At 37.6% G+C, this 13,292-nt stretch overlaps 1 protein-coding gene across 1 annotated transcript; it reads right to left on the bottom strand.

The window, feature by feature from the left end:
- Positions 1-213: 213 nt before the first annotated feature.
- On the bottom strand, positions 214-7,854 carry LOC117511623 (PTB domain-containing engulfment adapter protein 1-like). Its single transcript, XM_034171580.1, has 7 exons — positions 7,768-7,854; positions 7,618-7,698; positions 3,349-3,420; positions 2,041-2,139; positions 1,244-1,381; positions 500-604; positions 214-344 (listed from the first exon to the last, which is right to left on the bottom strand). The coding sequence occupies exons 2-7, from the start codon at positions 7,663-7,665 to the stop codon at positions 282-284; spliced, it is 525 nt and encodes a 174-aa protein (XP_034027471.1). The 5' UTR covers positions 7,666-7,698; positions 7,768-7,854; the 3' UTR covers positions 214-281.
- Between the last annotated feature and the right edge of the window lie 5,438 nt (positions 7,855-13,292).

Here is a 13,292-nt window from a genome sequence, read left to right as displayed (position 1 = left end):
TATGCCTGCAGGAAACTTTGAACATTTCAAAATTTTCTTTGCAGCCACACAGAGTTTATCCACAGTTTGTGCAATGCGGGGATCAAGTGTAAGGTGGCTTTAATATTCCGTCAATATATATTTATTCGTATTTCTGCTTTAATTGTTTATCATGTATGATCTTTTTTTTTTTCAGCTGAAAACACCAATAAAATCCACAAAACAATACTGACATATCTGAAATATTTTACTGTGTCACAAACATTGCTGATTCAAGTGCCACAAGCAGCGTGACACATTTGTTATGCAATGTACTGTGCAAGCCTCTTCTTCAGCTCAGCGTTCTCTCTCTGCAGCACTTTATTCTGAAAGCGAACACAATTAAACAATTATCTGAAACACAACACTGGAAACATTTCATAAATTCACTGTTTGGATTCATTAACAGGAGGGATCAACAATTCAGATCCAGTTCTAACTTGTTCACAAATAAATAAATAAATGAAATCTCTGCACTCACCTTATGTCTCAGTGCCTCCACGATTAGATCTTGCCCCCCTCTGACGCTCCTCTCATTTTTGGAAGCCCGGAAAACATCACCAATAATTGAAACCAGCACATGTGACTGCAGACACAAGTGGAAAGTAACATCTGAAGGATCCCATTTGATCCATTTCTTTCTGGTCTGCCTCAGTAAATGTGTCAAAAAGGGGAAGCTGTTGCTCCTAGAAGCTAGAGGTGGGCGATACTGGGAATTTTGGTATTGATCCGATACCAAGTAAATACAAGCCCAGTATCGCCGATATCGATACCAATACCGATACTTTTTCATATTTAAGCTTCATAGATCCAAAGGATCCAAAAGACCTAGGATAGAATTTTGCCAAACATTGTAAGTGACAACAAAATACTTTATTATCACAATCAACATTTTTGTTTAAAAAAAATCACTCAACACAACTTAAAATCTCCTGAGGTAGTGGGCTGACAAACCACAATACAAGGGTGCGCTGCTCCGTGTTGCAGTCAGCAGTCAGTGTGTGCAGGAGAGAAAAAAAGCTTGAGTATCGATCTTTTTACATGAGGATCATTCAATATCAATACCAACGTTGGTATCGATATTATCGATATTAGGATCGATCCGCCCACCTCCACTAGAAGCAGCTCACTCGAACCCTAAGGACGGTAACTCCATGTTCCTTAATCAGATGAGTGGATGGTCATGTGTTGGTGCTGTCTGTCTGATTGCTGCCCTGATACTCACAAATGTCTTGCTCTGGAACAGATAACAGTGGTGCGTGTCTGCTACTGGGTGTTTGGCCACAAAGCCAAAGACTTTGGGTGCAGATGGTAGGACACCACAAAAGGAAATCATGGTGACAGGACACGTGTACAACATGAACTGAAGATGAGAAACAGGGGGAAAAAATCATGAGAAACGGGAAATCACTAACAGTGTTGTCACAGTTACTTTGAAAAGTTACTTTCAGTGGTTGGCACAGTTCCGCTAATCCGCTAACCGCTAATTATCGAAGCTAATGTTTTCATTATCGGATTAGCTTTTCAGATTTGAAAACCATTATCGGATCATTATCTTCCGATAAATTTTTGGGTGGTTTATCGGTTTAGCTTTATAAAAGATAACTTTATAAAAGATAACCCGATTAGCTGTTATCGGAGCTAACTTTTTGGTTAGCTGTGCTAACACTGGTAACTTTATTACTTTTTACAGTTACATTTTACAGTTACTTCATTAGCAGCTGCAAACAACTTGTCGGCAGCTGATGAATGTAACAAATAAAGTAACTAGTATTCTAACTTGGTTATTTTTAAGATTTAAGAAAGTAACTAATAGTTACTTTACTGATGATTACTCAATCTTAAGAGTAACCAAGTTAGATTACTAGTTACCTTATTAGTTACATTAGTTATTAGTTATAAGTTGTCAGCAGCTGCTAATAAAGTAACTAAAAAGTAACGTAACCTTTCAAAGTAACTGTGGCAACACTGGCCATTTATCATTTTTGGCACAAGTGTACATAAGTATAACATACTGTGTACCTTGCTTTTGTGTTCCAAAATGTCTATCCCACTGCGGGACACGAAGAGAGAAACTTTGCTTTTCTTTGCGGCCTTTTCTGTGCTGGATCCATCTGGTGTCTGCAATATTTGAATGTGAAAAAGAGATATTGGCATTGCATTATATAATAATAACTAGCTGTGTTACACGTTCTACACACCGGTAATAGAGAAGAATTTTAGCCATGTCATTGTATATTTCATGTCACTTTAGTTAAGGTATAGTAAAGTTGCATTGCATTGTGTGTATGTTGTCTTCATTCATTTTCAAAGAGCAATTTGTGATTACGGATTTTAATTAAAGTGCACGCTAACCAGCTGCTACTATGTAGTAAGTAAAGTGTGATGCTTGCTACCTGACCTGAGTACCAGGTGAACTGAGAAAATAAGGGCTCCAGTGAGCGAGTCATGATTTAATATAAGAATGTCTGTGTGTGTGTGTTTGCGCACATATGCTTTCAACCTGAGGGCCCCAGTGACCTCCTCCTTGGTGTCCCCAGTCACCATACCAAGTTTGGTGTTGATTGCTTAATTACTGTGGCTGTGCATAGTGAACACACACACGGCCAGCTTTATATATTAGATTATTATTGTTATTATTATTGTTGTTGTTACTATTTTGTTATAGATGTATTGCCTGTTATGTGGCAAAACAACAACAGCTGCCAATGATTACTCAGTAATAAATGGATCCATTTGTATATAACAGTTTGTAGCAGTTTTCCTTTGTTTTTTAAGGTTTTACGTCCATTGAAACACAGACACAATATGCAAAAGTTTGGGTATCTCTTGGATTTTACATGTAATTTTTTAATGACATAAATTTATTTTTATATATATTTATTAAAGAACTGATGTGCACAGGGTAACATTTGTCTGTTACATCAGCAGTCACAGTTTCACAGTGGTGTGGACCACAGAATTGTCTCTAATTTGTAGGACAAGAGAAAACCTACAGAGTTGATAAAGAATCATACACTGGTTTTGATGGGTCATAATACAGTACAACACAGGGGTTAGAGACAGGTTCATTTTTACTGTGATTTATTAATATTCACCCACATTCAGTGGACTAAAAAAAAACGTTTTGGATTTTTGCGATAAAGCCAGACCCACCCAGTCTGAAGTAAACTATGTATGTTAAACTGAGCTCCAAAAACAAACAAAAATTGACAAGAGCATTAGAGGGGTGTCATGACCAACAGATTGCTTTCCAAATCCAGTAAAATACAGTGACTGTTTTAAAGTGTTGAGTAATTTGTCTTCAAACAGAATGAGTTACTTTCTGACCTGGAGGCTCTGAACTGCTTCAGACAGAATCTGTAATCCACCAGGACGAAGCACCTCCACTCGTCCAAGAAACTACAGCTCAGAGAAAACCACAGAGCTAAATCAAAAACCTGTGTTAAACTTTAGTGAAAAAATACCACTGAACTAACACATAATCATATTAGGAAAAGCTCTTATGTGTGATGCAATTTAATTGTCTGGATTCTGTTTAAACCAGTTTGTGACTTCAAATCAATTTGTAGTCAAAATAAGTTTAAATCATTCCAGCCTTAATCTGGCCAAATTGAAAACAAAGTGTAACGTGTAGTTCTTAGGCCAACTGGAAATTTGGTACCATTTTGGGGTACCAAAACACTCCATTGAAATATAAATGTGCTGGATCCATCTGGCGTTTGCATATTTGAATGTGAAAAACAGATGATGGCTTTCATGCACTCCCTTTTCATAAGTATAAATACGATTGAAGTTTTCTTGCATGCAGACAAAAGTCTTATTCTGCATCGTTTTGTTCACAAATTAATCTGTGTTTGTGAGCACTTCACCTTTGCCATGATAATCCATGCACCTGGGGAGGTGTGGCATATCAAGATGCTGATTAAACAGCATGATTAATGCACAGGTGTTCCTTGGACTGGTCATAATAAAAGTCAACTGTACAATGTGCCATTGATCTTGGAAAAAAATACACCTTTATTAGACATTGAACCTAGGTTTAGCACAACAGGTGAACTGTCTGGTGAGTATGTCGGCCATGCAAGAACTGTGATGCTTTCAGCTTCCAGGAATTGTGTACAGATCCTCGCAACATAGGGTCATGCATTTTTCTGCAACATGAAATGACTGTGGTGGATGAATGACATAACTTCAGGCCTCAGAATATCATCGCGGTACCTCTGTGCTCCTGTTTCCTCCCACATTTAAAGACATGCCGGTTAGGTGAATTGGAAACTTTATCGTTGCCCAGGTCTTGCTTGCAAAAGTGCGACGGCGTTTTAGGGCCACATAGAATTTTTTTTTTTTTTAGACTTCGAGAATAAACTCGTAATATTACGAGAATAAAGTCATAATATTACATTAATAAAGTCGTAATTTTAAGACTTCGAGAATAAAGTCATAATATTACAAGAATAAAGTCGTAATTTTACGAGAAAAAGTCATAATATTATGAGAATAAAGTCGTAATTTTATGAGAATAAAGTTGTAATATTATGAGAATAAAGTCGTAATTTTATGAGAATAAAGTTGTAATATTACGACAATAAATTTGTAATTTTATGAGAATAAAGTCATAATATTATGAGAATAAAGTCATAATATAATATTTCAACTTTTTTCTTGTAATATTAAGACTTTTTTCTCGTAAAATTACGACTTTATTCTCATAATATTACGACTTTTTCTCGTAATATTACAACTTCATTCTCGAAGTCCAAAAAAACAAACAAAAGCAAATTCAGTGTGGCCCTAAAAGTCTGTCGTACAAAAGAACTCTTGATCTCAATGGGACTAACCTGATTAAATTAAAGGCAGAGTCACAGCAACACAAGGCCAATGCAAAGTATTACACAAAGTCTATAATAGTTGCCATAGATTCATGTTTAATTTCTAAACTACAGCTAAGTGAGTCGGACACGGCCTTATATAATCTTTAGCGTACTTTCGTGATGCAATGTGTTGGGATCATAGACATTAATACAGTAGTGTTCAGAATAATAGTAGTGCTATATGACTAAAAGATTAATCCAGGTTTTGAGTATATTTCTTATTGTTACATGGGAAACAAGATACCAGTAGATTCTCACAAATCCAACAAGACCAAGCATTCATGATATGGACACTCTTAAGGCTATGAAATTGGGCTTTTAGTAAAAAAAAAAAGTACAAAAGGGGGTGTTCACAATAATAGTAGTGTGGCATTCAATCAGTGAGTTCATCAATTTTGTGGAACAAACAGGTGTGAATCACTACTATTATTGTGAACACCCCATTTTCTACTTTTTTTTTTTACTAATAGCCCAATTTCATAGCCTTAAGAGTGTGAATATCATGAATGCTTGGTCTTGTTGGATTTCAGAGAATCTACTGGTACCTTGTTTCCCATGTAACAATAAGAAATATACTCAAAACCTGGATTAATCTTTTTAGTCACATAGCACTACTACAACCCCTGGCAAAAATTATGGAATCACCGGCCTCAGAGGATGGTCATTCAGTTGTTTAATTTTGTAGAAAAAAAGCAGATCACAGACATGACACAAAACTAAAGTCATTTCAAATGGCAACTTTCTGGCTTTAAGAAACACTATAAGAAATCAAGAAAAAAAGATTGTGACAGTCAGTAACGGTTACTTTTTTAGACCAAGCAGAGGAAAAAAATATGGAATCACTCAATTCTGAGGAAAAAATTATGGAATCACCCTGTAAATTTTCATCCCCCAAATTAACACCTGCATCAAATCACATCTGCTCATTGACATTGACCCTATGTGTCTTTTTGCAAGGAATGTTTTAGCAGTTTTTGCTCTATGGCAAGATGCATTATCATCTTGAAAAATGATTTCATCATCCCCAAACATCCTTTCAATTGTCCAAAATATCAACATAAACTTGTGCATTTATTGATGATGTAATGACAGCCATCTCCCCAGTGCCTTTACCTGACATGCAGCCCCATATCATCAATGACTGTGGAAATTTACATGTTCTCTTCAGGCAGTCATCTTTATAAATCTCATTGGAAAGGCACCAAACAAAAGTTCCAGCATCATCACCTTGCCCAATGCAGATTCGAGATTCATCACTGAATATGACTTTCATCCAGTCATCCACAGTCCACAATTGCTTTTCCTTAGCCCATTGTAACCTTGTTTTTTTCTGTTTAGGTGTTAATGATGCCTTTCGTTTAGCTTTTCTGTATGTAAATCCCATTTCCTTTAGGCGGTTTCTTACAGTTCGGTCACAGACGTTGACTCCAGTCTCCTCTCATTCGTTCCTCATTTGTTTTGTTGTACATTTTTCTATTTTTGAGACATATTGCTTTAAGTTTTCTGTCTTGACGCTTTGATGTTTTCCTTGGTCTACCAGTATGTTTGCCTTTAACAACCTTCCCATGTTGTTTGTATTTGGTCCAGAGTTTAGACACAGCTGACTGTGAACAACCAACATCTTTTGTAACATTGCGTGATGATTTACTCTCTTTTAAGAGTTTGATAATCCTCTCCTTTGTTTCAATTGACATCTCTCGTGTTGGAGCCATGATTCATGTCAGTCCACTTGGTGCAACAGCTCTCCAAGGTGTGTTCACTCCTTTTTAGATGCAGACTAACGAGCAGATCTGATATGATGCAGGTGTTAATTTGGGGGATGAAAATTTACAGGGTGATTCCATAATTTTTTCCTCAGAATTGAGTGATTCCATATTTTTTTCCTCTGCTTGGTCTAAAAAAGTAACCGTTACTGACTGCCACAATCTTTTTTCTTGATTTCTTATAGTGTTTCTTAAAGCCAGAAAGTTGCCATTTGAAATGACTTTAGTTTTGCGTCATGTCTGTGATCTGCTTTTTTTCTACAAAATTAAACAACTGAATGAACATCCTCTGAGGCCGGTGATTCCATAATTATTGCCAGGGGTTGTATTATTCTCAACACTACTGTACGTTACCTGGGCAAGGAATATAATAATGCCAGGGTAGTGACAAGGCTGTTTCAGCACATTTTTACACATTAATACTTGTAGATGTAGCATAGCGTAGCATGCGTCTATGTGTGCATATAGTAGTACCGTCGTGACAATACACTCACAAGCACTGCACGCATCGAACATCATATGCATAAAGCAACTGTTAGAGGTGCTTTTTTGTTTGGTGTGAAGTAAACAGTGCAAAAAAGAGGTTAAACACTAGCTGCCTCAAAGCCGCCTCAGCTTCTTCAACAAGGCTGGATGATGCCGAGGCCAAGTCATCCCATAGTGAGGCAGTGACCGAGGCATCAAAAACATCAGACTTGAGATCTCCAACACTGTTGAAGAACCCAGGAGTCAGTCCTGGGCTGGCATTCCACTAATTATTTGGGGTTGTTTAAAACAAATCTGAAATGGGCCATGTTCTGGTTTAATCCACGTTTAATCATGTTCTAAAAAGAAAGTGTACCCTTGATTTAGACTAGTTATAACCAGTTTATCTCAAATCCAACAAAATCACAATTACCAAAATAGTTTTTCTATTGATTGTGCCCAACTCCTAGAGAATGTTAAGCAACCAAAACTGTTACCTTTACTGGAAAGGAGATCTCATTGTCGTCTTCTGATGTGTCACTCATCTCAGTCGGTCGTCTCAAATTAAAGCCTGCAACCTGTCCCACCGGTATTAACTAATGAGATATTAAATGTGTAGAATCAATCAGGAAAGTGACCGTTCTTACCTTTTCACCACTCAGTTGCTTTAGGCACCTTACAAATGGATGAGTGTAAAGTGTTCTGTGTTAATAAGTAACGTCTATCTCTTCCTTATTGCCATTTATCAGATCACTAGGGTATTGACAATGTCAACAAAAGAAAAGCTATTGAAATCCCTAAGCCCAGGTTTGCTGCAGGTATCAATGTGAAAACAAGAGGTCAAGGTGAATGAACAGTGCCACCTCAAAATATTTTCAAATGCAGTATTAAAATTCTATATAGTCATATTATGCAACACTTTTTTGGTAACATTTGTCGCCAGGAATAATTTGGCTGGAAAATCACCAACATACCACAATATCTTTTCAGTAACAGTGTTACACCCAACGCAAAGCAGCGACCAGTGGAGGTCACGTGTCATTGGTCATTTCCATCCAACACAGTGGTCATCGTCACGCCAAGCACACTGCAAGTAGTGAGTAAACCTGCACTCATCTGTGCACCCACAGGCAAGTTGGTCTTAAAATGCTGCGACTCTTCAGAAAGTTATAGTGCTTAAAGATCAGCAAAGACATAAAGTGTTTTTTTTCTGTCACAGTCCTGGTCAAGATTATTGACACCTCCATACCAAATTGGAGCAACTTTACTTTTGACCCCTGTGCAAACTGAAACTGACCTTTGTCACCATTCTTGCTGTTTTTATCCCATAACATTTAGTCAATAGATAATCCAAACCTTTTTGGAATCTTTATGATCAGACAAATAATGTGGTATAGTTTTCAATATGATTGGAGTGTTTTTAAAATTTGAGCCCTGTGCAAATCTTCAATTGACCCCTACCCAGCTGCCTACTGAAAATTGATGTTGCCAATCAGTTTTTCAAAAGAGTAATGCCTAAGGAGTATTTGTGCCAAATTAGGTGCTTGTTTCACCATTTGAAGGATTGTTTCAGTTATCTGTTGCACTACATGGGTTCTCTACAGGTGTTCTGGTTTCCACTTCCAAAGACATGGACAAGTTAACTGAAGTGGTTACTCTAAGTTGACGGTAGGTGTGCATGTGAATGTGTTTGTTTGTTTGTCTATACAGTATGTACCCTGCCTCTCGTTCCTCCGTGACCCTGGACTGGAGTAAGTAGGTAAAACAAATGAATACTACCCACGCCCCATTTCCAAAGTCAGGGGACCAGAAGTAACATGTCTCACACAGACTGTTTAGCCCAAACTAAGTGGGCATGTCTCAGATCAAACCATATTTTCCTGAGTATAACTCACACCCACATCAGAGAACTCTTGCACTCTCATGGAACAAGTAGTTCTCTGAGGTCCTCGGACCAGAACCTGTTGGTTGTACCTAGGTCAAGGTTTAAGACCAAAGGATATTGTGCGTTTGAGGTTGTGGCTCCCAAACTGTGGAATGCACTGCCACTGCATCTACATTCTGTGGACTCTGTTGGAACTTTTAAAGAGAAGCTCAAGACCCACTTGTACAGGTTGCTTTTAACTAGTTTTATGTTATGGTTTTTAATTTCTGTGTTTGCCTTATTTTTTCACTGTAAAGCAGTTTGTGATTTTATATTGAAAGGTGCTATACAAATAAACTTTAAAAATGATTCTTGCAGAGGAAAATCCCACATGTACAGTGCCTTGCAAAAGTATTCGACCTCTTGGTATTTTACATACTTGAATTTGTTTGTGCCATTTCAAATGCAAAAAGTAAATCAGGTTTCCCAATATAAACATTTCTAGAATTATCTTCCTTAAACTCAAAGCAAATCTCTACAACTTGATAAAAATTAAAAAATATAAAAGCCAAGATGATAGGTTGCTTAAGTAATGGGTACCTTTGGTATAATAACTGAAAATAATCAGTTTTATTGCCAGTTTTCTTCAGGCAAGTCAGGGGATGGATACATGAACAATTCGAAGTCACTGAATATGTCTTGAACTTTATTTACATCAGCTATGAAGAAATATGAAGTATGACACTCTGGTAAATCTGCGTGGAGTTTTCAAATCTGCAGTGATTTAACCATCACTTAAGAAATCTAATCTTGATCCTAGTGTATTGAAAAATTATAGGCCAATATCAAATCCATCATTTTGCTCTAAAATTCTGGAAAAAGTGGTTTCACAGCAGCTCATGAACTATCTTACTGAGAATAAACTCTGAGCCGGTGCAGTTTGCATTTAGAACATATTTCACAGAGACGGCTCTCACTAAAGTGGTAAGTGATCTTCTCCTTGCAAAGGATTCGGACATCACAACGGTTCTGGAGCTGTTAGATCTTAATGCTGCACTTGATACGGTGGGTCACCGTATTCTACTCGATAGGATGGAGAATCAGTTTAGAATTACAGGGAATGTCTTTGCATGATTGACACTACCTAATCAGTTGTTGTCACTGTGTCTTCTACAACACAACCTCTAACTTCGGTGACATGAAATTTGGGGTTCCACAGGGGTCCGTCTTAGGCCCCCTGCTTGTCTCCCTTTATATAGCACCCCTTGGGCGCAAACTGTGGTGTTTTGGGATCCCCTTTCATTGCTATACTGATGATACTCAGTTGTACATGCCTATTACTGCTGGTAATCTCTACAGATAAAATCCTTAGAAGATTGCCTTGCATCAGTGAAAAGCTGGACGCCTAGCAATTTTTTACTTTTAAACTCGGACAAGACCAAAATGATGGTTCTTGGTCCAGTGAGACATTGGCATCAACTTAACCAGCTAACGCTTAGCCTAGGTTTGTGTATCATACATGACTCTGACAAAGTGAGGAACCTTGGGTGATTTTTGACCCCACGTTGTCCTTTGAGATATTACAAGGACTGCTTTCTTCTACCTGTGAAATATAATGAAGATTCATCCCATTCTGTCTATAGCTGATGCAGAGACCCCGATCAATGCATTTGTTTCTTCTAGACTGGACTACTGCAATATTCTACAACTCCTAGCAAAAATTATGGAATCACCGGCCTCGGAGGATGTTCATTCAGTTGTTTAATTTTGTAGAAAAAAAAGCAGATCACAGACATGACACAAAACTAAAGTCATTTCAAATGGCAACTATCTGGATTTAAGAAACACTATAAGAAATCAGAAAAAAAAAATTGTGGCAGTCAGTAACGGTTACTTTTTTTGACCAAGCAGAGGGAAAAAAATATGGAATCACTCAATTCTGAGGAATAAATTATGGAATCACCCTGTAAATTTTCATCCCCAAAACTAACACCTGCATCAAATCAGATCTGCTCGTTAGTCTGCATCTAAAAAGGAGTGATCACACCTTGGAGAGCTGTTGCACCAAGTGGACTGACATGAATCATGGCTCCAACACGAGAGATGTCAATTGAAACAAAGGAGAGGATCATCAAACTCTTAAAAGAGGGTAAATCATCACGCAATGTTGCAAAAGATGTTGGTTGTTCACAGTCAGTTGTGTCTAAACTCTGGACCAAATACAAACAACATGGGAAGGTTGTTAAAGGCAAACATACTGGTAGACCAAGGAAGACATCAAAGCATCAAGACAGAAAACTTAAAACAATATGTCTCAAAAATCGAAAATGCACAACAAAACAAACGAGGAACGAATGGGAGGAAACTGGAGTCAACGTCTGTGACCGAAATGTAAGAAACTGCCTAAAGGAAATGGGATTTACATACAGAAAAGCTAAACGAAAGCCATCATTAACACCTAAACAGAAAAAAACAAGGTTACAATGGGCTAAGGAAAAGCAATCGTGGACTGTGGATGACTGGATGAAAGTCATATTCAGTGATGAATCTCGAATCTGCATTGGGCAAGGTGATGATGCTGGAACTTTTGTTTGGTTCCGTTCCAATGAAATTTATAAAGATGACTGCCTGGAGAGAACATGTAAATTTCCACAGTCATTGATGATATGGGGCTGCATGTCAGGTAAAGACACTGGGGAGATGGCTGTCATTACATCAATAAATGCACAAGTTTACGTTGATATTTTGGACACTTTTCTTATCCCATCAATTGGAAGGATGTTTGGGGATGATGAAATCATTTCTCAAGATGATAATGCATCTTGCCATAGAGTAAAAACTGAAAACATTCCTTGCAAAAAGACACATATAGGATCAATGTCATGACCTGCAAATAGTCCGGATCTTAATCCAATTGAAAATCTTTGGTGGAAGTTGAAGAAAATGGTCCATGACAAGGTTCCAACCTGCAAAGCTGATCTGGCAACAGCAATCAGAGAAAGTTGGAGCCAGATTGATGAAGAGCACTGTTTATCACTCATTAAGTCCATGCCTCAGAGACTGCAAGCTGTTATAAAAGCCAGAGGTGGTGCAACAAAATACTAGTGATGTGTTGGCGCGTTCGTTTTTCATGATTCCATAATTTTTTCCCTCTGCTTGGTCTAACAAAAAGTAACCGTTACTGACTGCCACAATTTATTTTTTTTCCTGATTTCTTATAGTGTTTCTTAAAGCCAGAAAGTTGCCATTTGAAATGACTTTAGTTTTGTGTCAATGTCTGATCTGCTTTTTTCTACAAAATTAAACAACTGAATGAACATCCTCCGAGGCCAGTGATTCCATAATTTTTGCCAGGGGTTGTATTTTCTGGTTTACCGCAGTCCAGCATTAAGGGTCTCCAATTGGTTCAAAATACTGCTGCCAGTTGACAGGAAGCAGAAAGTTTGACCACATTACACCCAATTTGGAGTCTCTTCACTGGCTTCCTGCCTCTGTGAAATTGGATTTTAAGGTTCTGCTATTAACCTATACAATTATTCATGGACTAAGACCTTACTTATTTGACCTAGCCAAGCACTACATACCGGCCCTGGGTCTGCATTCTCAGGGCACTAGCTACTTTGTGTCCCTAGGGTGAATAAAAAGTCAGCGGAGTACAGAGCCTTCTCTTATCGTACACCTGTTTTGTGGAATATCTCCCTCTGGAGATAAAATGGTCAGGATTTTCTTTCACCAAAGTATCAAATCTACAATCTCAGATATACCTTCTGGCAAACTGTAGTTGAACTTTCAGGTCTTTTTAAGAAAATCCTCCTCTATACCACATCATGAAGCTGTATAACTGGTGATACAAAATGCAAAACACGCACTCTGCACAATTTCTCCAATCACAACCACTGAAGCCTATAATTTCTTCTGGGTTGTCTGGGTGTCTTTCCTCACTCTTCTTGAACAGACTCGGTTTTTGAGAACTGTTTACTCCTCACAGATTTGCCAGAGTCCCATACTGTTTGCATTTCTTCATATCTTATGTAAATAAAGTCCAAGACAAATCCCTTTACTTGGAATGTTCATGTATCCATCCCCTAACTTGCCTGAAGAAAACTGGCAATAAAACTGATTTACAGCTATTATACCAAAGGTACCCATTACTTGGGCAACCCATCATCTTGGCCTTTATATTTTTTAATTTTGATCAAGTTGTAGAGATTTGCTTTGAGTTTGAGTTTAAGGAAGATAATTTTAGAAATTTTTATATAGAGAAGCCTGATTTACTTTTAGTATTTGAAATGGCATAAACAAATTAAA

This window comes from Thalassophryne amazonica, chromosome 6 (genome assembly GCF_902500255.1).
Source record: "Thalassophryne amazonica chromosome 6, fThaAma1.1, whole genome shotgun sequence".
NCBI lineage: Eukaryota > Metazoa > Chordata > Actinopteri > Batrachoidiformes > Batrachoididae > Thalassophryne > Thalassophryne amazonica.
Note: the sequence above shows the minus strand (reverse complement) of the source record. Positions and strands in the feature narration are given on the sequence as shown.

Excerpts from the sequence above, each read along its gene's own strand:
- LOC117511623 (XM_034171580.1), bottom strand. The coding sequence starts at position 7,665 with ATGAGTGACACATCAGAAGACGACAATGAGATCTCCTTTCCAGTAAAG. Across the intron at positions 1,382-2,040 it reads TTTTGGAACACAAAAGCAAG|TTCATGTTGTACACGTGTCC; the intron begins GTACACAGTATG and ends TCTCATCTTCAG. Across the intron at positions 605-1,243 it reads TGTTCCAGAGCAAGACATTT|TCACATGTGCTGGTTTCAAT; the intron begins GTGAGTATCAGG and ends TTGTGTCTGCAG.